At 58.2% G+C, this 26,163-nt stretch overlaps 1 protein-coding gene across 1 annotated transcript in view; it reads left to right on the forward strand.

Moving 5' to 3' along the window:
- CUX1 (cut like homeobox 1) overlaps positions 1-18,937 on the forward strand; it is a 285,607-nt gene extending 266,670 nt beyond the window's left edge. Inside the window, exons 15-23 of the mRNA XM_082493164.1 lie at positions 5,755-5,891; positions 6,369-6,435; positions 7,637-7,749; positions 8,410-8,526; positions 10,849-10,932; positions 11,303-11,359; positions 14,526-14,606; positions 16,567-16,631; positions 17,114-18,937. Coding sequence (XP_082349290.1) covers positions 5,755-5,891; positions 6,369-6,435; positions 7,637-7,749; positions 8,410-8,526; positions 10,849-10,932; positions 11,303-11,359; positions 14,526-14,606; positions 16,567-16,631; positions 17,114-17,174 — 782 coding nt within the window. The 3' untranslated portion in view covers positions 17,175-18,937. The remainder of the gene's footprint in view (positions 1-5,754; positions 5,892-6,368; positions 6,436-7,636; positions 7,750-8,409; positions 8,527-10,848; positions 10,933-11,302; positions 11,360-14,525; positions 14,607-16,566; positions 16,632-17,113) is intronic.
- Positions 18,938-26,163: the final 7,226 nt, after the last annotated feature.

Consider the following 26,163-nt stretch of genomic DNA (forward strand, 5'->3'; position numbering starts at 1 on the left):
AGGTGAACGAGGTGGGAAAAATCAAAGGGCCCATGGCAGACTGTTTCCTGCTCCTTCCTTTGGCTCCCGCTCCTCGTCCTGGCGCGCTCAAACACCAGTGTTTGTGTTGGGTGAGTCTCCGGCTTTGTGCCTGGGTTTCCCAGCCTTCATGTCAAGGTGCTCCAAGATGTAGTTATCTTACCATCATCTCCCTTCCAGTCAATAAAATAGTCTTAAAAGCTTTGAAGTAGTGGGTTTCAATGCACTTCAGTTGACTTCTGAGAGGATAGGCTTGCAAAGAAAGCTCCCAGCGTGCCACATCACTTCTCCGCTTGTTTTCTTATTTTTTTTACAGTTATGTAAATCCAGGGAGGCCAGACAGTAACGGAGGGAGATTAAAAAGTTACCATAAGGCAAATCAGGGTGTGAACTTGCAGAGCATCAGCTAATTTGCAGTAACTGCCCATGTGCGTGCTCCTACCCTGCAGATCCCTTCAGCAATACCACTTACCTCTCGTTTCCTTCGGGCTCAGAGGATACACATGAGCAGTTACTCCAGTCTCGTGGATGCGTAGCAAGTTACAGCCTATCTCACCCCAAGGTGATCTGTTCATCTGTCTGTATCCTCAGTAATCGAGCCACCATCTTATGGAAAGATTGCCTCTCATTTATTTATGTCTGGCCTTATAACTTCAAACTAAGTTGCTAGTATGTCTTAATTTTCTCCATCTGTGAAAACAGATGCTGTTTATTTTGGATGATTTGCCAAGGGAGTCCAATTGCTGGGGCTTGTTGTAGGAGTCAAAGTTGCTGTTGCTCCGTGACAGCACTGGGCTCGCTGTCTCGCAGGCGCTCCCGATGAGCCCCTACATCTGCTGGGCTCGGAGCTCCCCGCGGATGTGCCCGCAGCTCCGGGACTGTTTTTTCCCCGATCTGGACTGCAAGGAGTTTAACTCGCAGCTTTGGAGGAGTGCAAGACTGACGGCGCTGTCCGCAACGAAGGAAGCGTGAGATTGGTGGAAATCTTTTATTCTCAGATTAGGATGGTTTTATTTCCTCTCCGCCCGAGACACCTTCACGTCTCACCACATGGCCTGTCCCCACAGACAGTTTTCAGAAACACGTCTCTTGGCGATGTCACCCGTGGCTTTGCTCCTCGGGCAGGGGGTTGGAGGTCCATTTAGACTTCCCAAGACAATTTAGACTTCCCAGGACAGACATCTTCCTTAGAGCATCCTCTCTGAGCAGAGGCTCTTTCTAATCACTCATTCAGTTTTGGGCAGGACATGATGCTTTTCAAGAGCCTTACCGCTATTATCCATCCTGCTGGATGACCGTCTTTTGCAAAGTGGTTGGTTCCTTGCAGAGCGCCAGGTCCTCCTCCGCACTGGTGTTGGGCATTTCATCAGGCTGGGTGTTCAGTGATACAGAAAAGATTCGAAGCTTTGGTCAGTCATGCAGGGTGTGTGGGAAGAGGCTTGTGGCTGATCGTTGTCCTGAAAGGTGCTTCTCTTCTCTTCAAGCTCAGGATTCCCCAGGAGGGTCTGGCGGTGGTGTTAATCACAGAGTCATAGAACGGTTTAGGTTGGAGGAACCTTGAAGATCATCAAGTTCCAACCCCCTGCCATGGGCAGGGACACCTCCCACCAGCCCAGGTTGCTCCAAGCCCCATCCAACCTGGCCTTGAACACCTCCAGGGATGGGGCAGCCACAGCTTCTCTGGACAACCTGCGCCAGGGGCTCACCGCCCTCACAGGGAAAAATTACATTGTAATATCTAACCTAAATCTCCCCTCTTCCAGTTTGAAGCCATTCCCCCTCATCCTATCACTGCATGCCCTTGCAAAAATCCTTCCCCAGCTCTCCTGTACCCCCTTTAGGGACTGGAAGGCCACAATAAGGTCTCCTCGGAGCCTTCTCTTCTCCAGGCTGAACACCCCCAACTCTCTCAGCCTGTGAGGTGCTAGCCCAAGTTCAGCTGTTGGCAGCCAAAGTTCAGTGGTTGCGCTGAGGACTTGCTCGTCCCCCCATGTTTGTTGCAGGTGGTTTCTGCCAAACTCCTGGGAGCCTGTTCACAGAAGCTTTGTTTAATGACCAGTGTGCTATCAGCCAACCAGGCCAGATGAAAGCTCAGGGATTTAGGATCAGTGTCGTGGGGAATTTGTATTACGAAAACCGTGATCAAGAAGGAGAGTTCACCCAGCCAACGGCTATCTAGGGACTTCACAAGTGCCCCATGCACAACTCTGTAGTCCAGCTCCCATCTGCTCTGCCACCTTCCCAAGGACTCCCGGGGAAGCAGAAGATATTTTGCAGTACTACTCCAGCCTCAAGCTCCTTATTTGCTGTGTATCAGGCAAGCAGGGAACAACCAGACCGGCCTGTCCCAAGCAGCACTGCGCTATGGCGGGGCAACTTCTGCCGGCCGTTCGGTTGCCCAGTTGCTGCAGTTCATCGCTTTTCCGCGTAAGGCAATGGCGACGTCCGGCCCGGTTTCTCCTTTGCCTCCAAAGTCAGGGACAACAGAGTTTGAGGCTAAAGATACATGGTTTAAAATCCCGGTTTCCCCAGGGCTTCACCTTCTTTGTCCCCTTCTCTTCTGCAGTACCTCTGGGTCTTGCGCAGCTTTTGAGCTGTGAGCGCATCAGAAGGGTCAGAGCAAGGGCTTTCCGGCGCAGCAGCTTAGAGAAGACAAAGGCAGATTTTCTTTTGCTGGATCTCAATGCCTGAGCCGACCTGCCGTCCTGGGAGAGCCGTCCCCCCGCTGCTGGAGGTGAAGGGTTGCTGGCAAAGAAGGGATGAGCTCGCGGGTGGCCCCTGCCCCTTTGAAAAAAGAAAGTTATGATTAAAAAAAAACCCACACCAAAATACAACTGTGAAAAGAGATACTGAAGGGGAGATGAGAGCGAAGCTCCACGCGTTTTGGTTGCTCTCAGCGTTAGACGCGGTTCCGGCCTTTTCTGTTTTCGTGGACGGTTTGTAGAAGACTGCCTGATGCCGAGGCAGTGAGACCCACGGGAAGGAAGGACGTGGCTTTCTTTAAAACCGGGAGATTTATTTCTTTGAGGACCCTTTTTTCTCCTAAGCAAACCGAAAAATTCAGTCCATGAGTTTTTCCTCAGCAAAAAAATTAAAAAGGTCATTTAAGAGAGAAACTCGGGAGCTGGGATCCAGGGCTCGGACCTCCTCCAGCCGGACACCAAAGCTCAGTGTTGCGGGGAGGGGGGGGAGAGGGGAAGGGGGTGTTTTTTGGCCGGGTGGGAGACGGGGAGGGTGTCCGGCCCCGGGCAGCCCTTTGCTGTGCTCCTGGCGTGGCACAGCCCGGGCACGGCGGCGGCAGCATCGGGCCCTTTGCAGGGTGATCGGAGCCGCCTCGGGCAGAATTGGGCCCCCACAGCCCATGTTTGGCTAGTAATAGCTTCCCAATTACATTGTAATGCAATTTAAAGAGATCAGCCAATTAAATAATTAACCGTAGGGAAGAGGTTTTCTTCTTTCCAAATCTTGTTAATGCAAATATTTTGCATCAGGGCCACCCATGTTTTGGGCGCAGGCGGCGGGTCCCCATTTCTTGAGAAACACTGACCTCCAGTGGGACGGTGCCTTTATGGCAACTGCTCCGGGCTCCTTCCCGAGCCTTTTTGGGGCCTGTAAAATCCAGATTTGCACGAGGAAAAAAAAAAAAAAAGATAAATCCATGCGTTGTGGCTGAAGCATGTGTCACCTCCCTGTCCCCGCGGGCAGCTCCGTCCCTTACGGATACCACGGGCATCGCGTTTCTGACAAAAAGGGGGGAAAATTTGCACCGCGACGAAGCCCATCCTTCGGGGGAAAGCGGCGTTGGCTTTCGGGCATGGCATCGCTCGAGCCCCCCATCGCTGCGGCTCGGATCCCACCAGGCTCCGCGGGGCAGCGAGCCCCGGGTGAGGACCACCCCGCTCCCCCGGCTCCGCAGCCCGTTTTGGGGTGCGCGGGGCGGCTCCCAGCCCGGCGGGACTGGGTGAGCGGGGACTGAGCTGCGCACAACTTGGCACCTCTCCTCTGAAGCCTTCAGGGAGGGCAGGAGGCCCCACGGGCGCAGCGGTCCACCCTCGCCTCTCCCCCAGCGCCGCTGCATCCCAGGCAGCCTTCGCCTTCCCTGCGCCCTGGCGGCTGATAAATGAGGATTATTTATTATTATTATTATTTATTATTTATTATTATTATTTTATTTGCCTTCCAGCCGTCTGGAATTCAGGGAAATAATTACAACGGGAATTATCAGGGAGGGATGGGAACAGCTGAGACCTGAGCTTCCACCCACCGGGAAATCCCGGCGCAGAGGGACCTATCCTGCATCCCTGCGGCGGGGAGGCCGGCGGTGCGAAGCGCGGGGTCTGGACCTTGACCCGAGCGGGGGGTTTTCGGCCAGGCTGAGGCCCAGATGTTGCTGGCAACAAGGGAAAAACGTGAAACAAGGAGATTTGTGCTGCAGGACAGGGTTCCTGTGTGCTGACGCTCAGTGTTTGGGGATGGATTTGCAAACGGAGTGCGGCGCTGGTCCTGCGCCTCTCCCTGTAGCTGCATTTTGGCCCCGCCGTGTCTCTTGGTTGCTTCACATCTGGGCCGGGGTTATGCGAGGGGAAGGAGAGGCTTTTGTTTCGCTCCTGGAGCATTCCAGCGAGCGCCTGTTGTGGTTTAGGGTGTGGGTTTTAGTCTGGGGGGCAACTGGAAAGAGAGTTCGTTTGTCGAAAATTGGCCGAGTGGGGATGCCGGGGGCCGCGCAGCCTCACCCAGCGCCTCGGGGCAGGATCGGTCCCACCTGAGCCCCTCCTGGGAGATGTCCCCCACCCTGCTCCAACCCCCCGCGGCACCATCCTCCCCCTGCATGCCCGTCCCAGCACCCGCGGCCGGGGACGTCCTGCCCGGAGCCCAGCTCCGTGTGCAGCCCAGCCCCGTGGATGGGTTGGTGGGCTCAGCTCCCCTTATCCCTCTCCAGATCCCCCCACTCTGCCCAGCCAGGATGCTGCCAGCTACCCCTGGGGCACCAAAAATGTCTTGCTGATGCATTTGAAGCAGCTGTGCCGGGGCAAACAGCTGCCCGCCCACCTTGCCTCCGCCACTGGGACGTGGCACTGGTCCTGCCCGGGGACAGCTGCCCACCCTGGGGCATCACCACGGTGGGCTGCACCCCTGGTCCTCTTTGCCTGGAGCAGAGCAGGGATCGCTGGCGGGGTCGCAGAATCCCAGACTGGTAAGGGCTTGAAGGGCCCTCTAAAGCTCCCCCAATTCCCCGCCCCCCCACCAGAGCAGGGGCACCTCCAGCAGTGGCACAGGACACGTCCAGGCGGGTTTGGAATGGCTCCAGAGGGGGAGACTCCCCCCCTCTCTGGGCAGCTGTGCCAGTGCTCTGCCACCCGCACAGGAGAGAAGTCCCTCCTCAGGTTGAGATGGAACTTCCTATGGTCACGTTTGTGCCCGTTCCCTCTTGTCCTGTCACTGGGCACCACTGGAAAAAGGCTGTTCCATCCCCCCGGCACCCTCCCTTTAAGGACTGATAAGCGTTGATAAGATCCCCCTCAGTCTTCTTTCCTCCAGACTAAAAAGACCCAATTCCCTCCGCCTTTCAAGGAGGGTCCCTCCTGCTGCCCCAGAAATAGGGACAAAATGGGGTGGCTGCCTGTGAGTTGGCTTCGATGCTTCAGGTGGGGGTTTCTCAGCTTTTTGGTGTCCCCTTGGCAAAATGTGGGGGGTTTGGGCCACCCCTGGGTGACGGCCCCGGGTTCTGTTTTCCAGTGCGCTGTGCGGAGCTGCAGATCCAGCTGACGGAGGCCGTGTCCACGCTGGCTGGCCAGAAGGAGCTCATCGCCAAGCTGGAGCACGACCTCAGCACCATCCAAGCCCTGTCCACCGTGCATCGCCCGGATGCAGAGGTAACCCCAACCCACAGCTCTCGGCTCCCGGCAGCGGGCAGGGACCAGTCAAAATGTCCCTGGGGGTTGACCGTCACTGCTGGAGGGGCCAACAGTGGGCATGGGGGTTGTTTTATCACCTCCTCTTATTTTTTTTTCTTCTTCTTTTTTTTTCCTTTTTCTCTTAACTCACCCAGCAGAGGGTTGCATTGTGCCCATGCAATGGGATGGCAGTGGCGTGGGAGGGGGTGGTAGTGGTGGCATCCAGGGACCTTCCAGCCCTTCTCCTCCCCAGGGGGAGGATGGGATTCGAGGGTTGAACACCAGCCTCTCCATGTTGTCTCAGTCTTCATCCTTGCAGAGTGCCTGGGTTGGCAGTGATGCTTCCCATGAGGCTGCAAGTGCCAGGGTGGTCGCAGGACCCGGGAGGGGTTTGCTTTGACCGGGCACCTTTGGGTGGGTGGGAGACACTTAATCCCTTCTGCTTGTGCTGCCCAGGGTGCAGCCGTCCCCAGCCTGGAGAAGATACCTGAGCCCATCAAGGAGGCCACGGCGCTGTTTTACGGTGAGAGGCGGGTGCAGAGCTGGGGCCGCACGCCAAGGTGCTGATGGGCGTCATCTGGGTGCCATGGGCAGGGTGGTCACCCCTCCAGGGACGGTGGCATGAGGATGCTCCTAAGCAGGCGCAGACATGACTGTTTGGTGTGTCCTTCACTGGGGCCAGTGATGGGGTTTCCATGCTCGGCACGGTTTGATGGTCCTCTGGCTGCTTCCAGGACGGTGCAGCCCGGCTCCGTGCTGAGCCGGTGAACCCAGGCTGAACCAAACACCTCATCTTTCCCCATCAAACCCCCTTCAGAGCCGACGAGCTGAATATTTCCTTTATATTGGCTCCTGCGCCGAGGTCCGCTGGAGAAAATGAATCAAACAAATAACGACACTTGGCTCCTCTGGAAGAAAACCCACTTCCTTTCCTTTTTTTCCTTTTTTCTTTTTCTTTTTTTTTTTTTTTTGTTGTTGTTGTTGGGTTTGGTTTTGAAAGGTTTTGAAAACACACGAGAAACAATATCACAGCAAAAGTCCCACCAAGCCAAACAACCTGCAGCCGCCCGTCCTGCGCCGTGAATAGCTCCTCTGTGCAGCCGGTTGAGTCATGGCCTCGGGGACGTGTTTCTCCTTGGCCGTGGATGGCCTCCCGCTGCCGGGAAGGCAGAGTGGGGAGGGACGGCCGCAGCTCCCCCCGGCCACCTGCAGACCCCAATCGTGGTGGGCCGTCGCACGGGACACCCACAAAACGGGGCTCCTGGGCAGTGCTTTGCTGGGGTGGCTGAGAGAGGAGAGGGTACAAAATGGGGGTGACCGTTCTGCAAGGAGGGGAAGGGAGAGAAGAGTGAGTGGGTGGAGGGGCTGGTTGAGGCACTGGGTCTTTTCTCAGGGCTACGACTGCTGCAGAAGTTGCAGGAGAGAGATGTGGCAGGGACCGGGAGGGTTGGGGTCATGGGAAGGTCACCGGGCGATGCTCCAAGTAATGCAATTGGCTGTCCCTAGGGAGTGAACCTGTCCATTCCCAGGATAAGTCCCCAAAAATGAAAAAAAAAAGCATAAAAACGAGTCCGTGTTGTCATAGCGGTGAAAATGAGTTTGTCTACCTGAGCATCCCTGAAGTCCCGCGGTGTCGGGGTGGGGACCTCAAGCAGTCCCCGCTTGCTCCGGGGTGGATGGTGGACATCTGCTGGGCCGTGTCTCATACCAAGCCTTGTCCGCAGGTCACCCGCCGTCCCCTGGCACCTCGTTCCCCGAGGGGCAGGTGGACTCGCTCCTCTCCATCATCTCCAGCCAGAGGGAACGTTTCCGGGCCAGGAACCAGGAGCTGGAGGGGGTAGGTGGGGTGGGGAGGGTGGCTGGAGCTGGCTGCTTTTCTGGTCTGCGGGGAATTTATTTATTATCAGCCCGATGCGGGCAGCGCCACTGCAAGCAAGAGAAAAACCCCTTCTGCTGTTAGCAGGACCAAAGCCCCCCCCCCAGCCCCCCGTCGGTGTTGCTCCAATTCAAGGACAGATCCAAACCCCCGTTGCCTCGCAGGTGGGCTTGGGGGTCTGGCACAGCGTTCGGGGCTGCCGTGTAAAAGGCACACAGGGAATGTGGTTTGGGGTAAAAACCCAATAGCTCTACAAACTGAAGTACGGCTCAAGATGACCTCTTCAAAGCCGGCAGGTTGGCTTTGCGCCTCCCGTGGGGGCCACGTCTCACCCCAAAGCCACCAACGGCCACCTTGGCTGCCCCGGCCCTTCTTCAGCCATGGAGGGACCAGGTTCGCTAACGGCTCAGGACTGGGGGCCCCGTTCAGTGGCAGCTGGGACAATTTTAATCGGGGAGCAGTTTTAATTCAACGCCGGGGGATTTTAATTACTTAAGAAGGGACTGAACCCCGGCTGGATACACCAAATCAACCCCCCCTTCTGCCTCCCACCGGGTTAGATCCTGTCCTCCCCCTGCCCCCCCCCCCCCGGCTAACGGCCCCTTTTCTCCCCCCGCGCAGGAGAACCGCATGATGCAGCACACGGTGCATGCCCTGCAGAGCGAGCTGGACAACCTGAGAGCCGACAACATCAAGCTCTACGAGAAGATCAAGTTCCTCCAGAGCTACCCTGGCCGGGTGAGTGGCCGTCCGTCTGTCTGTCCCCCGGCTGGGTTCACGCGGACGGACAGACCCCCAAACGCAGACCGTTACCTATGTGCACAGGAGCAATGGGGAAATTGCACATGACCCACATGCGCCTTGCATGAAAGTTAGAAAATGGGAGCTAACTGGGGTGGAAAAGGGTGCAGTGCTCTGCCCAGAGGAGCAGGTACCCGGGGCCTCTCCCGGGAAGGCAGTTTTTAACCATTCTGAAGGGGGTCCGATATCTTTGATGCCAGAAGCTCAAATTTCCTCCCTGAAAAACCTGCTACAAACCCCTCTGATGCTCACCGCTGGCAGCGGGGTGCTCCAGCAGGCAAGTCGTGGATGCTCCTGCCCGACCAGGCAGCAAGCGGTTAAGTCGGAGCCTCCTGCAATAAATCCCTGCAGCCAGAGCCTGAAAAATAATTCATCCTCTCCTACCTATGCTCATTCCCCACCGCCCTGAATTTCTTGTGGCCAGCAGAGAGAGCCGCTCGGCTTCCCACTCTCCTGGGCAGCCAGGGCCGGTGCCCAAAAGAGCAGAAACCAGCCTCAAACCATCCCAGTAAGGCCAGGAGGAGGCTGGGGAGCAGAGTCAGACCTTGCTGGAACCTGCTTTGCTCCTGCCGCCTCCCTTGGGGGTTTAATCCCTGGAAATCCCCGGGGCTTTTGCAAGCAGGTCAGGCTGGTGCCTGGGGAGCTTTCAATTGCAACCACTTCCCCGGGCGCAGCGGGGCTGCCCCGACCTCGGGCTTTCCCAATAACTGCAAAAGTGACAATAACCGGGGAAGGGACGCCAGTTCGAACGCCAGCTCCTCGCCCGGCCATCCTCCCCCCCGCCCCCCCCCGGCCATCCTCCCCCGAAGCTGCTGCCTTTCCACGCTGGCTGGACTGAGTGCCTTTTATTGATGGCTATTTTAATAGCGTTTGGGGATGGGAAACTCCTACAGCCGTGAAGGACCTTATTTGGTCCTTTTATTTATGTCTCGGCGATGACGCTGGGTCGGCCCCTCTGACATTTTTGCCCGTTTCTCCCGCGGAAGATCATATCCATGTTTATCTGCTGCCACAAGGCAACCCCTGAATGCCATTCACATGATCCAAAGAGCAAAAGCCTTCGACGCGGCAGCACGGGGGATTGCATAATTCACCACCTAATCGGGCATGTGACACGTTAAAAATAATCATCAAAGATCATTCAATAAGGCCAGGCTGTAGCGAATTGCTCGCCCCTAAATTGGGAGCTGGTCTCATCGCCGGCTTCTGATTGCGCGCTGACCCGCGCGGATCGTATTGCGGCGCGTAAGGGCATATTTGCTAAAGGTCTGCTTGCAGCGGGGTTTACCCCCGGTGAAACGCAGCCGCCGGCCAGCGTGCCGGGGTGGCCAGGCAAGGACAACAAGCAGCACGTAGTAACGGGGCCAGAAAGATCTCGGTCAACGTCGGCATCACCGCGCTGGCGGGGCAGAGCTGGAGAAGCCGCAGTGCTGGGGATGGGGGGACAGAGATGGATTAGCCCCCAAGAAGGGATGCGCAGCCCACGGAGCTGCGAGCCAGGGCTCGCCCCAGCCCGTGACTGTGCCTGGTGACGGCACGTGACATTTCCAGGCTGGTTTTGGGTAGGAATGATGTGGAATCTGCATTTCTCGTGACCCGGAGAGGTAGCGTTGGAGAAAGGAGGAGCAGGGATGTGCGGTTTGCGGGAGCGTCCTCGGGGCTCCCTGCCGCCGTTCGGCCAGCGCCGCCTGCGAGGCTGCACCCGGGGAGCCTCCGTCCCGGGAGGAGTTCAAAACCCAGCCGGCCTGAACCGACCTAAATCTTTCACTCCTTTCAAGGAGTTTCCTTAATTTTCCTTGCCTTTTGCCCAGCTGATAACAGCTCTATGTTTAAACAATGATTTCCTCCTCCTAAACCACTGCCTCCCTCCTACCTGGCCCAGCAGCAAAGGAATTCAGGGTGGGAGCTGCAGTAGCCCGGGCGGTTCCAGGTGAGCTCTCCGGGGTGGCACAGGTGACTATTATTCCATGGAAAGGGCAAAAAATAGGGGGACATAGGTGGCGTTCCTACAGAAGAGAGGACTTTGTTACATAGCTCCTCTTGTGCTGCTGCTTTTGGAAGGGGAGGGATCCCGTTGGCCCCGCGGGTCAGCTCTGGGCTGTGCTGCTCCATCCTTTGGGGGTCGTTTCTTCCAAATCAGGGGGGCTGAGGGGGGAGCTCCGGCCCTGTGCTGGGTGTCCGCACGCTGCTCGCACCAGGGGCGATGGGTACGGGCGGCGCGGGTGCCCGCTGGCTCTCACCCTGCCTTTGCTCCCGCAGGGCGGCAGCAGGGATGACACCGAGCAGCGCTACTCCTCCCAGTACGAAGAGCGCCTGGACCCCTTCTCCTCCTTCAGCAGGAAGGTATGAAAAGCTCCCCCCGCCCCCCCTCCCCCCGCAGTCGGTGAGCGGGTTGTTTCGCTCGGTTCTGGTTTTGCTCGCGGCAAGATGGGCCTTCCCCGTCGAAGGGAAGGAGCAGCCGGAAAATTAAACCTCTCGGGGAAATTATTTCATTGCCCGGATGAAATCCAGGGGCAGCGCTCTGAAAGCATAAAACACACTCAAACACATTTTAAAAAATAAAAAAACGCCATTGATCTCACCCGATGTCCCCTACAGCTGTGTGTATGGGGGAGTGGGAGCATCCCGGGGCACAGAGCTCCTTCCCGGATTCGCAAACCCTAAATCATCCCTTTGAGCCTCAAAATGAGCTTCTTGTACCGTGTACTTGCAGGAACGCCAGCGGAAGTACCTGAGCCTCAGTCCCTGGGATAAAGCCACGCTGAGCATGGTGAGTGGGTGGCCAGAGGCTTTTAGCCCAGTGCCTACACTGGGAACGCTGCTGCTGGGCTTGGCCCCGGCTGGGGGTCAGTCCCCATCCCTGCTCCCCCGGGCAGGGGTGCAGACCATGCTCAGGTTTAGGAGAACTCGCTTTCCCCCCTTCCCCTTTCCCCCCTTCCATCCCAGGGGGTCCTGGCTGGAGCGGGCGACCCAGCCACATCCTGGCCGGCGATGCCACAGCCCAAGCCAACAGCTCGGTAACTCGGGGACAGCGTGTGTCTCGGAGGATCGCCGTGACCCACCGTCTCCCCCCGGCCGTGCCCGCGGCTCCCCTGGGCAGTGCCGGGATGGGGATGCGATGGGCTGCGGGAAGCACCTCTCCTCTGGTTTGTAACGTGGATGGGGGGCTCAGTGCTGCACCCCCGGCTGAGGGCTGGCCCGGGGGCAAAGCCTCCTTGCAGACAGCATGCAGTCGGGGTTAACCCAGCCTGACCCCCCGTAGGACACCCACCCGGCGAGCCCTGGCCCCCCCCCCACGGCTGGGGAGCAGGCGCGCGATGGGCTGCCGAGGGTCCCGCTCCGGGGGAGATGCTCAGCCTCGCACAGCACAGCATCCTCGGGTGCGCAGTGCTTTCTTATTGCATTCTCCAGAAAAACCTCTCCGTGGGCACTGCCCCTTCCTGCTCTGGTTCTTCCTTCCAAAAAAGCATCGGGGAAAATATTGGGGAGCTGCCGGTGTCTGCAGCAGCGGAGGGTCCTCGCCTGAGCCGCGGCGGGCAACAGGATGCTGCCGCCACCGCGGGCTTTGGCTGCCATCTCTTAGCGATGAGTGCTGCTTTCTGAGCTAAAACCGTGGTTATTGAGATCTGACTTATATTCGAACCTGCGCTGTTAGCGGCAGGCTCAGGATCGGGGTTTGGCTGAGGTAACCCCTGGCTATCCGGCGCAACAGAGGTTAATGCAGGAGCGCTGGTCTGCAACAGCCCCAGAATACAGAAATGTCTTGTAATAAAGGCAAAGTTGTCATTTGCATAAAAACCAAGGAAATGCCAACATGAATATGGATTGGGTGGCGTGCCAGCACCACGGAGAACTAATGAAAGGCATTTACAAAAAGAAAAAACTGACTTAGGGGAGTTATTCCTTGGGAATATTTAAGAACATAATCTTGTTTGTTACAGCAGCCTCCGCCGTGGCCGTGAATAGCAAAGAAGATTTCAGCCCAGAATTGGTTTGGTGGGAGATCTGTGGGTTTTAATGCCAGCTTCGGAAAGCCCGCGTGGTGGTTTGGGGAATGTGCTTATGTCCATAATGAATCCCTAGCTTTTACAGCAGGCATAAAAAGGCGCTACGTAGGAAGGTCGGATCCCTCCGTCTAAGCTGCTTTTCTAGGCTGCGGTTACTGCTGACTTTGGCTCTTTTGAAGGGATGGACACAAAGATTTTCCCATCGGGACCCCCATGTCCCAAGCCAGAAGGGCTCAGACATCGTCGGGGTCTGGCCGCTGCTCTGTGGCTTCTCCAAAATGAGGGGTTGGAGCGTGACACAGCCCGGCCCCGCAGGGTTGATGATATCCAGCGAGCTCTGCCATATCTGTGGGCTGGCGTGGGACCAGCAAAGGTGGAGGGTAAATCACAGAGTCGCACAGACTGGTCAGGGTTGGAAGGGACCTCTGAAGATCATCTCATCCAACCCCCCTGCCGGAGCGGGGTCACCTTTTCTTGAGCAGGTTCTCAATCTTTCAGGCTAGACCTTGCAGAGCCAGAGAAAAGGGTAGACCTGCAGACCAGGGTACTAGTGAGGATTTGAAGATGCCCAAGGGATTTTTGTTCGCGGGTGCTCTCCAAAATCCCCCAGAGCAATGTCCATCTGGCGGTCCCTACTTTTGGGGGTGCTTTGCCTTAGCCCGAGCAGCGCTGCGTGCCTTGCCCAGCGCCGTTGGTGCTCCTCCGCCTCGTGGCCTCTCCTGCAGCGGTACCCAGCCGTGGTGGGCACCGGCAGCGGGCGGCGGCAGCACACGGCTGAGAGCTGTGCTTACGGGCAAGCAAGGAGAGGTGAAGACCTTCCCTTAAATACAGATATCCGTGACAAGCAGAAAGGGCAGCGGGGCAAGCTGTGGCACCCCAGGGACCTGCCTGGACCCCCAGGTCCAGCCACAAGCCTCCCCTGTGCAGCAGAAGGGCTGTTACTGGGGAGAGCAGCTGGGGGTCCGGCAACCAGCTCCCCTAAAATCAATAGCCCAGCTGGCACCCTTGAGAGATGATTACATTTTCCAAAGTGCTCAGCCGTCGCTGCAGCCCGGCAGAAGGTGTACACGGCTCTCAGCGTGCACATAACCTCTCCACTGCCAAAGCTGGAGGCTCCACGCCGTACCGAGCCTGTAATCCCACTTTATCGGCTCTTTGCTGCCGGCGTAAGCGCGCGCCGCGGCGTCCAGACCCACGGCACAGGTTGCTTTCGGCTGAGCTGGATGGAGGTTCATAGGGAAGGATGTCGGGAGCGCGCGAACCCCGGGGTGCAGAGTGGTCACCCCTGAAACGTGCCAGGGGGCTCGGGGGAGCTGCACCGACACCGCGGGTCTGCCTACGGAATTGTCCTCTAAGTCATCCCCAGGGTCCCGCACTGGCGCTGGGGCACAGGACCAGCCAGCGGGAACGCCGCCCAGCGCTCGCTCAGCCGCCCTGCCGAGGAGGTGGCGAGGGGCCGCTGCGAATCACAACTTCTTTGAGCTCATGAATTAAAAATGCGCGAGACTTAATTACTGCCGGCGTTTCTCTCCGGAGCGGCGCTGAGCCGCAGGCGGGCACTGAGTTGGGGCTGGCGTGGGGGGGGGGAGCGGGCAGAGCCGGTGAAGAAAGCTGGGATGAAGATGGCTCAAAACAACCACCTGAGAGAGTTTTCCACCAAGCAGTTCTCAGTCCTGAATTCACCTTGATTTGGGCAATTTTGGGCTGAGAGCGTAGGCACTCGTGGCAGTCGCCCTGAAGGAGAGCGGCTGCTCGGAGATGGGCGCAGATGGGTGGCAAAGCATCCCGTCTCACCTGTGTCTTTACGTAGGGTCTAGCACAAACAGGGCCCCAATCTCGGCCAGGGTCTCTCCGAGCCTGTGCGTGGGGAGGGCTGGTTTCCCCTGACCCGCGTTAAAACGGGATTTTTCCCTTCCGCTCTCGCTGCAGGGGCGGCTCATCCTGTCCAACAAGACAGCTCGTACCGTTGCCTTCTTCTACACCCTGTTCCTGCACTGCCTCGTCTTCCTGGTAAGTGCGGGGGCCTTGGCGTGGGGGGAGGCATCCCATTAAATGGCAGCAAGGATCCCATCCAGGGGGAATTTTGGCATTTTTAAGCTATTATGCCAAGTGAGCGCATTGCAGCTGGTATATCACCGGCTCCGGAGGCACGGGGAGGCTGGGAGCGGGGGCAGCACGGCTCGGCGGGACCACGTATGTGCCGATAAACTTTCCCCTTGGATTTACAGGGTGGGAATGGGCACCTCCTGGTGGGCACGGGGGTGTGCCCAAGGGCAGGAGCTGGAAGCCGTCTGTGTCTTCGTGTCGTGCCTGGAAACAGCCGTGGGGCGCCGGTTGGCACCGTGCCGGCGGCTCACGCGGGGTTCGGCGTACCCACCGGCAGGTCTGGTTCGCCACCCCGGCACGCAGGCGAGCAAGCCCTCCGCTTGTCAGGCAGCAAAATTTTGGTTAATTATTGTTGAAGCGAACAGCATAAGAAACGTTAGGAACAAAACGCGGTCCCTCGTCACCTGTTTGTAGACCACGTGCCATTCCACCTTCCTATTTCTGGGTACAGCCCTTAACCTCCGGAGCGGTGGAGCTGGGTTACCTTCGCTGCCCCTCCGGCCGATGAGCTCTGGCTCTGCAATGCACCGTGTGAGCTCTGGTCCCCTCCACGTTTCCTACCTGCTCCGTGGATCTGTTTTTCTCCAGTTTTCAAATTTCCCCAACGGTACCTTAGGGTTGGAAGGAGAGAAGTTGGTTAGGAATAGAGGCTCCAGCCAGCCCGAATCCCCCGGGAGTCACTCACGGCGCAAACCCCTCCTATAGCCTCGCACCGTTTCTTTGTTTGTTTGTTTGTTTCCCCTGAAATGATAAAAACCAACAAAATGATTAATAATTAAACAATGAAACAAGATGAAAGGCAAATCAGAACAATATTTCTATCCTGATCCGCTCGAAGTACAACCGACTTTGTGTTATTTTGGTGAGGAAAGGAGCAAAGAAAATAAGAAGTTAAACATCATTAAACTTTAAAGCTCTAGCCTAAAAAAAAAAAAAAAGTGAAAGTCATAAATATTACATGGCTGGAATGATCTTACTTCATCTAGACACAAAATCTAGGCCTGAAATCCGGCACCCAGCGCTGCCCAGGGTGGGCACGCACCGTGTGTCCGACGGGGACTGGAGGAACCCGCGGCTGCTCCATCCCCGCGGTGGGAGCAACGTCTTTGCCGCTAACCCCGGGAGACAGCACCGCCTTCACCCCTTCCCGGCCGCCGCCTTCTGCCTGTTGTGATTTCAACTCACCCTAATTTGGAGGCCCACCGAAGGGTGTTCGTGGAATTAGAGTATTTCCCTGGCGACAAGATAGCGATGGCTTACAAATCCCCAAGGCTTCAACGCGTCAGCCTGGGGTGGGAGGGCTTCTCCCTCTTCCCCGCACCTCCCCGCCTTTTCCGACCACAGCTTTGAAGTGGAAGCTTGGTGGCACAAAGGGAAAAAGTAGCCAAACTGAGCGGTGACCTTCCTTAAACCTGTGCCGAAAACACATCTCCAAAGTCCTCACCGTCCCCGCGCAGCCTCGAGCGCGCCCGCCCGCCTTGTCCCAAACCACCGCGGCTGCGGCAGCGCAAAAATAAACTTTTTTGCCCCAGCAAAAATAAACTGGCTGGAAAAGGTCATCCCGACCGTCCTGAGGGCGACCCCCTGAGACACGCGCCGGGTTTCCCCACGCCGGTCACGCAGGGCTGCAAACCCCGTGGTACCCAGCGCGTCGCTTTAGGTCTCTGCTTGATGCACGCAAGCCACGGGCGCCTGCGAAACGCTGCGGCAGAGATTTTGCCAGTGGCCGCGGAGACGGGACTGCAGGGAGGGGGTGGCATGGAGGGGACGGCCGGGAGGGGATGGCACAGCGGTGACAGGCGGCTGCCAGGGCGGGCAGAGATGGGTGGGTAGAGCGGAGCTGATGGCGTATTTTCTTTCGCAGGTGCTCTACAAAACGGCCTGGAGCGAGAGCGTGGGAAGGGACTGTGCTGCGTACTGCGCTAAGAAGTGGGTGTGAGGATAGGCTGGGTCAGCCCGGCCCCGGGGCTCAGCGTCACCGTCCGCCCGGGTTCGGTGGACAGGGCATGGTGGTTTGTGGCAGATATTTTGGGCACTACTAGGTGCACCTCTGTCCTGGTGGTTAATTTGGTTTAAAATCCTTAATGCAATGAGGAGGGGGGTGGGAGGAAAAGCGCATGGAGGATGACAACCGCCTGTCTTCAGTCGGGTGTCTTCCAAACCCTTCCCGTGAGCAGTTCTTGCCCGGGTGAGGAATCCTGCCAAAGCCAAACGTGAGCCTGGAGATCAGGATCGGGCCCGTGCCTTGACTCCGGTTGCCCCGAGCAGCTCCTGGGCGCTGCTGCCCGTGGCCGGAGGAGAGCGCGGTGCTAATTATCGCGGCTCCCGCTGGGAAACGAAGCGGCTCCGGCTGGGCCGCCAAAGCGCTTCCGACCTTGCTGCCAGTTAACGTGGCTGTGCCCTTTCCCCAGGTACGCCGACCACCTCCACAAGTTCCACGAGAACGGGGACGCGGGCGACATGTGGCAGTGACGGCTGGACGCGACCCCGCTGGCACCGGCTCCCCTGTTGTCCCGCAGCAGGATCTGGCCCTTCGTGCCCTGCCGGCCGCTTCGCTATAGCTTTGCTTTCTGCTTTGTAGGATGGAGACAATGATCCCCCCCCCCTTCTCCCCCGCTCCCACCCTCGGAAGTTAAAAGCCTCAGCTAAGGGAGAGTCATTTTGGCGTTTCCAGCCCTCCCTCCCTCCCCGGAGGGGGCTGCAGCGGTGCCCGCGTCCTCCTGGTGTCCCAGAGAGCTCAGTCTTAACCAAAATACACGGAAAATGCAAGATAAGAGGTACTCCTCTCAGATGCAGTATCTTTTTCCATCCTGTTTTGAGTCCAGCATAACACTGGGTAGACTAAATTTAGCCAGAAAATGGGGCGGGGGGGGGGGGGGAACCTCCCAACCTTGCGTTTTCAAGTGTCGTGATATTTGAGAATTCCTATTTTGCTGTGGTTTATTGAATTACCAGAAGGCAAGCAGTCCCGCCGGGCTCTGACGGAGCAAGTGAGACGGCGGCAGATCACAACCAGCCGTGCCCGCAGATGGGGTTGCTCGGCGCGCTGCCTTCTCGCCGCCTCCCAAGTCAAACGCAGCTGTTGCTCAGCCCTGTGCTCCATCTGAAGGGCTTCTCGGGACCTTCTGCAGCGTCTCGTGTCACCCCGCTGAGCGCCAGCGGATGCTTGTCTTGAACTGGAGCCCTCAGCTTGAAAACAGCCTGGCTAGTTAGGACTTAATTGGCGTGAAGGGAGGTGTTGGTGGTCAGGGCTGATCTCACCGGGATGCTCCGGACCCCCTCCGTTGCCGAGATGTGTCTGCCAAGCGTTGGTTACCCTTCTGGGTGCAATGGCTTCACCTAATCCAAGGCACACCCCCCCCTCGTACGGGGCTTAATTTGCCTCGTAGCTGATCTGCTCGGCACCCGATCGTTTTAGGAAACCACAAGTCAAATCAAGCAATTGGTGGTGGGTTAGCTGGGTGATGAATGCTGGGCTGTTAATTGGGGTTGATTTGGGGAGAAAGAGGTGATAGAAGAGGCACTGATGAAGGGAGCGGGTCCCAGCACCCCCTGTTCATCCCTGTTCGCCACGACCGCGCGGTGCAGGAAGCTATTAGCTCGTTAGCGTGGTCCTCAATTAAAATTCCCCTCCGAAGACAGGAGAATAGCGTTGCTCCCAATTAATATTTCGTTGCGGATTCAGATGTATTCACGTTCACGCTGCTGGGAAGCCGGGGCCTCTAACGGAGCGTGCCGGCAGCGATAGGCTTCACATCTGCCCAGGGGCAGCCCGGGTTTATTTATAGGAGCTGCGGCCCACGGCAAAACGTAAAACACTCCTAAATCGAAAAGAGGGGCAAACCCCGAGGGACCAACGTGCACCTGCCCCGCTCGGCGCGGGGCGGAGCGGAAGGGAGGCACCCGCGGGGCGAGATGCCGGCGAGGGGCTGGGGGGGGGGGGGGGAAGGTGATGCTGGCGTATGCCGGGGACCGCTTCGTAAACTAATCGACTTCAGATGCGGAGGAGAGGAGCTTTGGCTGTCTGAAATCAGTAGCTCGGAAACGTGATCCGGGGAAGGGTGGGATGCTTGTTGAGGCTTTGTTGGGAAGGTTAAATTTGCTTTTTTTAGAAGCTGTATGCGGTGTCTTGGAATTGCAAAACTTCTGCAGCTATTCACACTTGTACTCTTCATAAATGACTTAAAATAGATGTTGAGTTCCGCGGGACAAGTGATAAAATAAACTTAGCCGTGCATTGACTGGGTTGCTTTTGTGCTTTGCTTCTCTTTTTTTTTTTTTCTTTTTTTTTTCTTTTTTTTTTTTTTTTCTCTTTTTTTTTTTTCTCTTTTTTTTTTCCCCCACCCCCAAACTTTTGACATTAAACGACTGACGAATGTCCTGCTCGAGTCCAAGGGCAGAGTGTGCAGCTAATTTTAGAAACCCATTACAGCAGCTAAAGGCAGTGGTGTGTCTTGCAGCGCCGGGGAGGGCAGGACCTCTGTCCCCCGCGTGCTGGAGCCATCGTCCCAGCTGCCGGCAGACACCGGCGTCCCGCGGGCCAAGTGAAAGGCTCCCGGCAAAGGAGGGACCGCGAGAGCAGAGGGGCTTGAGCCCAGGCAGCCTCCAAACCCGGAGATATTCTGTATATCCCCACGTGGCTGTTGGTAAAGGCACTCAGGTTGAGTGGTGTAAATTAGCCTGGCTAATTTGGGGGGGGGGAGGGGGGGGGCTGGTGATGATTCCCCCCCTTCTTCATCCTTTTTTTCTTGCTTTTCCAGCCGCGGGGGACGCCGGCAGCCCCAGCTGCTCTGCAGCCTCTGAATTTGGGTTTTAGCCCCAGCTTCCCTCTGCCAGGCCCAGGGAGCGTGAGGGGGTGCGGGGAGGGCCGTGTCCCCCCCTGCCGCGGGGGGCCGAGGTTTTGCATCCCACCCCCCCGGAGCCCCCAGGTTTTATGGGACCTCTGGCCCTGGAGCTGCCGGGTTTCATCCCTCGGGCAGAGCCGTCACCTCCTTCCGCGCAAAATAAAAAAATTCACTGATTTGCCCCCAAATCCCTCCTGGGGAGGGTGGGGGTGAGCTGCAGTGTGGTGTTTTCTCTTCTGATCTCGCTCTTTCTGGGCTTCCAGCAATTCCTACTGCCACTGCGCGGCACCGGCCAGCGGAGAGGGGCTGCGCAGCCCCGGGGCATCGCGGCAGCACGGGGGAACGCGCCGCTTGCTCGTCTCAGCCCCGGCGATCGTACGGCAGCGAAGGGATGTCCGAGTGTCCCGGAGAGCAAACAACTGCCGCTCCCGAGAGTCCGGCTTTGGCTGCCAAAAACCTCTGACCGGAGGCAGGGAAAGCCCGCACTGGGGAGGGCTCTCAGGTCACCGCCTGCCTGCGGCTGCCGGCGCCTCGGCCAAGTTTTCGGAGGTGCTTTCTAGAGGCGTGCTGGAGGCGAAGGGCTCGGGCAGAGCCGGGGGGTTACGGGGCGCCAGGGGACACCGTGGCCCGTCGGAGAGAGCAGCGTGCGCTGGAACGGCTGGTGAGATGCTCTGTGCCTAGCACGAAACAAAAATCTGCAATTTTGGTGCCTGGGAGGATGCTCTGTGCGTGGGGAGGGTGTCCTCGAGTGGCCAAACACTGGGAGACGTCTCCTCCAGCCCCCCAACACCACCCGGCACCCCCCGGCTAAGCTGGGCACAGCCTGGGAAGGGCAGGACACATCCCAGCATAGCCGGCAGCGCTGTGCCCAAACCCCCTTCCCTGCGAAAAAAAACGAAGCAGCGGGTCAATTAAAGGATGGAGAGGTCCCATCCTCTGGGAAGAGCGGTGACAGCCCACCCCGTGCTGGGTTTGCCATAGGCAGGACAAACGCCCCCGGGCAGGAGCAGGGCTGCCCCGGTGTGTGCAGGGTTTGGGGTACACCCGACTCGTCACACCCTGCCCATCACCGGTTTCTCGGGTGTCACCAGCTGCGCTGGGTGACCTCTTGGGCACGCGCTCGCTCAGAGCCCGGTTCAGTTCTTACAGGCAGGCGAGGAGACGAACGGCGACGGGGCGGGCACCCTCCGCACCACGGAGCAGCCGCCGCTCCGAAATGCTGTTCCCCAAATGCAGGAGTCCCCGGAGGCGGCCGCGTCCCCCGGCAGCACGCGCGCAGGCCGGGCCTGACTCAGCCGCAAGAAGGGACGCGGCGTCCACCCGTGGCACCGGCGTGACCGCAGCTCCCGCCGCGGCGAGCGGTGAATGCACCGGCGTCTCTGCGAGGGCCTCGATGCTCCTCCGGCCGCGGCGTGAAGGCAGGGGTGGCATTGCATCTCCCCACTGCTGCGGGTGAGCGGCTTCCCTGCAACGCCCTGGGCACCCCTATAGACCCACACCCCCATATGTGCATGTCCCTATAGACCCACACCCCCATAGATGCACACCCCCATATATGCATGTGTCTATAGACCCATGCCCCTACAGATGCACATCCCTATAGACCCACACCCCTATAGATGTACACCCCTATAGACCCACACCCCCATATGTGCATGTCCCTATAGACACACACCCCCATAGATGCACACCCCTATAGACCCACACCCCTATATATGCACGCCCCTATAGACCCACACCCCTACAGATGCACACCCCTATAGACACATACCCCTATATATGCATGTGCCTATAGACCCACGTCCCCATATATGCATGTGCCTATAGACCCATGCCCCTACAGATGCACGCCCCTATAGACCCACACCCCCATATGTGCATGTGTCTATAGACCCATGCCCCTATAGATGCACGCCCCTATAGATGCACGCCCCTATAGACCCACACCCCTACACCCACCCTGAGCCCCGGCATCCCCCGAGCCCCATTTTCAGCTGGGTTGAGAGGGCAGCCCCGAAGCAGCCCGCAGCCTGGCCTTTGCTGGCTCCCTGCCTTTTTTAAGAAGGAGAGAGGGGAGACTGGAGGAGATTCTTTTTGCTAATTTGATTTGAAAGCCCCTTTTATCCCCGAGCGACTGGAAAGAAAAGGGTTTCAGCGACCCCTTGCTCTCCCTCGCTGTTTTAAATTTGATTATGGGAAACAGTTTTAATTAGTATCGACAGATATTCAGGAAAATAATTACGGGAAAAGCTGTGCTTTTTATATCCATTTAACCTGCAAATCTTCCATCCCATCTCAGAGACCCAGGCTGAATTTCGGGGGGCGGTAGAGGTTTATATGGTAATAAAAGGCTCCTGGGGAAGCCGGGCTGGTTAATGAGATAACAGGCTGCTCGCATCTGGGTCACAAGTTCAGTTTTTGCCCCGGGGCAGAGGAGACAGGAGAGAAATCACTGCCAAGATGCGTCCGATCTGTCTTGATTTTTCGGCTGCAGCGCACCCGGTCTGTCCCCCCGGGCAGGGGAGAGCGGCGAGGGGCCCGATCCATGCCCGTCCCCGCGCCGTCCCCGCCGCGCAGGGGATGCCCAACGCCTTGGCAGCCCGGTCGGTGCGTGTCCATGCTCAGGAGGAGCTGGGCGACGCGGCAGTGTTTGCAGGGCATGCCGCAGCTGCAATTATTGCGGTGCTATAAAACAAAAATAATATATATATATATATGAAAATATGATTTTTTCTGAAGGTCTCCAGCTGGGTGCCTCGTCCCTCCGGTCCGGTTCCTGCTGGCAACGGGTCTCCAGAGCCACTAAGGCGCAGGCAGCAAACGTGTTTGCCCCCGGTCTGCAAATGGCAGAGCGAGATCGATAGGGTTTGAGCGGAGCGGAACGAAGCGGAGCCAGCGCCTGGCGTGCAGGATGCGAGCGAGACTCCCCCGCCAGCCGGAAAGGAGCTTCACAAACACAAACAGACGCAGAGCCAGCGCCGGGAGAAAGGCGCCCGGTCGCTGCGGGTTGTTTGAAGTTCAGGGTGTACCCAGCGAATGCGGCAGATAAACAGGTCACAGGGCTGGGGGGGTTCACAGGGGCCATCGCGATGCGTCGGTGCACGGACACAGCCCACACGGAAAAAAAAGGGATAAGATATAAGGGGGTTTGGATATCTGGAGGCAGGAGCCCGACCAGCCCAGCCATGAGGATCGATTGGTATTTATTTTTGGAAGCCTGGCTCTGATTATCCGCTGTAAGCAGGCAGGGAAATGGTAGTGGGTTTCCACCGCTTAATGCCGTTAAATCAAGGCTGAATGTCTGTCCTGAAGTCATGCTCTGGTTCAGCCGGCAGTTACGGCCACGCGGCAGGAGTTACCGGCCAAGGGCGCGTGGCGAGCATCACGGCCTTATGATCTATGGACCATCATCCCTCTCGTTTCTCTCCTAATATACGGAGCAGCCGGGGCTGCTGGTGTTAGATGGGTTGTTTTAAAAACGACAGCAGTGTGGACGCTGGGGACTCCCTTAGCCGGGGTTCACTTGCTGTGGTGCTCTTCCCGTGGGGCTGTCCCCGGCTGGGACACCCCGGTCCCATGCGAGAGGTGACAGCAGCCGGCGGAGGGATGGGAGGGCTCATGAGAATTGCAGCGGGGTTACCTCGATGCCGGAATCGCAGCGGTGGGGTGGTAGCATGCCCTGCTGCGGCGGAGCCAGGCATCTCTGCCAGGAGCCTTACCAAGACGGCAGCCCCGATAACCCCGTTAATAGGGGAGCCCTGTTATTACGCCGGGTTTCGAGGGAGGGGGCGATAGCGAAGGCGGGCTCCTCCGCATGGCCGTGCTGGAAGGTGCCGGCTGGTAATAACTGTTTTATTGCTTCCTGTTGTGTTAGACATCTGATGGCAAGCCGGGGCCGAAAGCTGGTGCAGCATATGGAGCAGCTCCCCCCCCCCCCGCCGCCCCTCCCCGTCCTCCCCCTCCGCCTTATTTACAGAGTCTCCCTGGAGATGGGCCTCGCAGGCTTTTCCAGCTCGGAGAGGAAGCGGAAAAATATTTACCTCGCTTCCCGCCCCCCCCCTCCTCCCCCCAAAAAGTCTGTTCTCATTAAGGCAGGAAAACGTAAACGAGTCACGTAAGGTGGAAACGCTGTGCGGCCGCGATGAGCACCGGGAGCGCACCGCGGACGGGGATGGCAAAGGGTCCCTTCCCCGGGGGGGTCCCTGCTCCCCGCAGGGACGTTAGCCCACGCCAGGGGCTCAGCCGAGCCCAAGCCCTTCATTTCCCAGCCCTGCCTTCGGGGGGGGGGGACACGCCAGGAGTGGCACAGGGACATTTAGGTGTCCCACTGCCCCCCGCTACACCTGCACCCCACGGGGGCTCGCCAAGCCCTTCCCTGCACGGCTGCATCCCCAGGGATGCCCCAGGATGGGGGGCGCCCCCCTCCAGGCATCGCTCTGGCAGCGCGACAGTTGGGAGAGCCGGGCTGGGCACGGAAAGGCTGCACCTCCAAAATGCCCCGGTTACGCTTTTATTCCTTAATTATGTTTTGGTTTTTTTTAACATTGAACAGCACAGGATAGACGCCCACGAGCTGCCGACCCCGCAACGCGCTGGTGTGAGGGTCTCCCCCGGCGCCGGCTTGCAATGGAAGCCAAAAAAAAAAAAAAAAAAAAAAAAAAGATGGAAATTGGCCGTGTTTCCCCCGAATGATGCCCCAGCCATCGCTCACCCAGCCACGGCAGGAGCATCTCCCGGCCAGCCCAGCCAGCAGCTCCTCGCTCCACGAGCGCACTCCTGCCAGCCCGGCCCAGCCGCCGGCCGGGTGGGAAAGCTCAGCCATTAGCTGCCTGCGGCATTTTAATTGGAAAAACCCCGGCTCGCGGACCCGTGGCATCTCAGGGCGGCCAATTTCTTTTACCCATCCCCGGGGTGGCTCTTTCCCCCCAGAAGACATGGAGCCCGGGCAGCCGGCGTGCCGCACTCGGCCCCGGCAGCTCCGCTGGGAACGGCACTTGCTGAGGGCTAGCTGCCGGCTGGCGGTGAGCCGCCGGGCGAGTTGGAGCTTGTGCCGGCTTTTGGCACGGCCCAGTGATCCCTGGTGAGGGCTCTGGAGCACACATCCGATGGGGAGCGGCTGAGGGCACTGGGGGTGTTCAGCCTGGGGAAGAGGGGGCCAAGGGGGGACCTTATCGCTCCCCACAGCTCCCTGACAGGAGGGGGCAGTGAGGGGGGGGCTGACTTCTCCTCCCCGGTGACAAGTGACAGGACGAGAGGAAACGGGTTCAAGTTATGCCAGGCGAGGTTTAGATTGGGCAGTAGGAATTTTTTTTCACTGAAAGGGTTATCAAACATCGGAACAGGCTGCCCAGGGAGGGGGTGGATTCCCCATCCCTGGAGGTGTTTAAATAAAGGGCAGATGTGGTACCCGGGGATGTGGTGTAGAAGTGGTTTTGTCAGGGTAGGGTAACGGTTGGACTCGATGATCTTAAAGGTCTCTTCCAACCTCAGTGGTTCAATGATTCTATGATCCAAAGGGGTGAGAGGTCGTGCTGGAATTAAGACAAGGGGAGGGAGGGATGCGGGGACACGTGCTGTGCACGCTTTCACCGGTGGCAAAGGCACGTCTCCCTTTGGCTTCACCGGGCAAGATGTGCCCGGCCATGGGGGCAGTTTCCAGCCCAGGGCAGCTGCCGGTGCCCCGCAGAGCCGCGGGTGCCCGAGGGGTGCACCCATTCTTGCCGGGGTGCCGGGGGGACTCGGACACGGCAGGATCGTGGCCCAACTGTGGGCACAGTGTGGGTGTCAGATGGGAGGCAGGTCCCACCTGCTCTGGCAGAAATAACCCACTCTTCCTTTCTCCTAACCCGTTTTGCCCCCTTCCGTTCGTCTGTCCGTGGCTGCGAGGGGACGGGCAGTGCCACTGGCCAGGGGTGTCTGCGCTGAGCCACTCTCGGGGCCCTGTCCCCGCTGATGGAGCTTTGCCCCCGTTGCAGGGGCCTTTGTCCCCATTGCAGGGAGCTTGGTCGTAGAACCACAGAATCCCAGGTTGGAAGGGACCTCAAGGATCATCTGGTCCAACCTTTCTTGGCAGAAGCCCGGTCTAGACAAGACGGCCCAGCACCCTGGCCTGCTGAATCTTTAAAGTGTCCGATGTTGAGGAATCCGCCGCTTCCCTGGGGACGTTATTCCAACGGCTGATTGTTCTCAGTGTGAAAAATTGTCCTCTTGTGTCCAACCGGAATGTCCCCAGGAGTTACTTGTACCCATTCCCCCTCGTCTTTTCCATGTGACTCCTGGTAAAAAGGGAGTCTCCATCTTCTTTGTAGCCACCCTTTAAATACCGGAACCTGGTTTCCCAGTCCTTTGATCCTCCTGGTGGCCTTTGGACCCTCTCCAGCCTGTCCACATCTCTTTTGTATAGCGGGGACCAAACCTGAACACAGTATTCCAGGTGGGGCCCGACAAGCACTGAGTAGAGTGGGCTAATGACTTCTTTATCTCTGTTGGTGATGCCCTGGTAGATGCAGCCCGGCATCCTGCTGGCTTGCTTTGCCGCAGCAGCACACTCTTCACTCATATGGAGCTTGTTGTCCACCAGGACCCCCAGGCCCCTTTCCACAGAGCCGCTCTCCAGC

Source organism: Vanellus vanellus, assembly GCF_965231255.1.
Source record: "Vanellus vanellus genome assembly, chromosome: 19".
NCBI lineage: Eukaryota > Metazoa > Chordata > Aves > Charadriiformes > Charadriidae > Vanellus > Vanellus vanellus.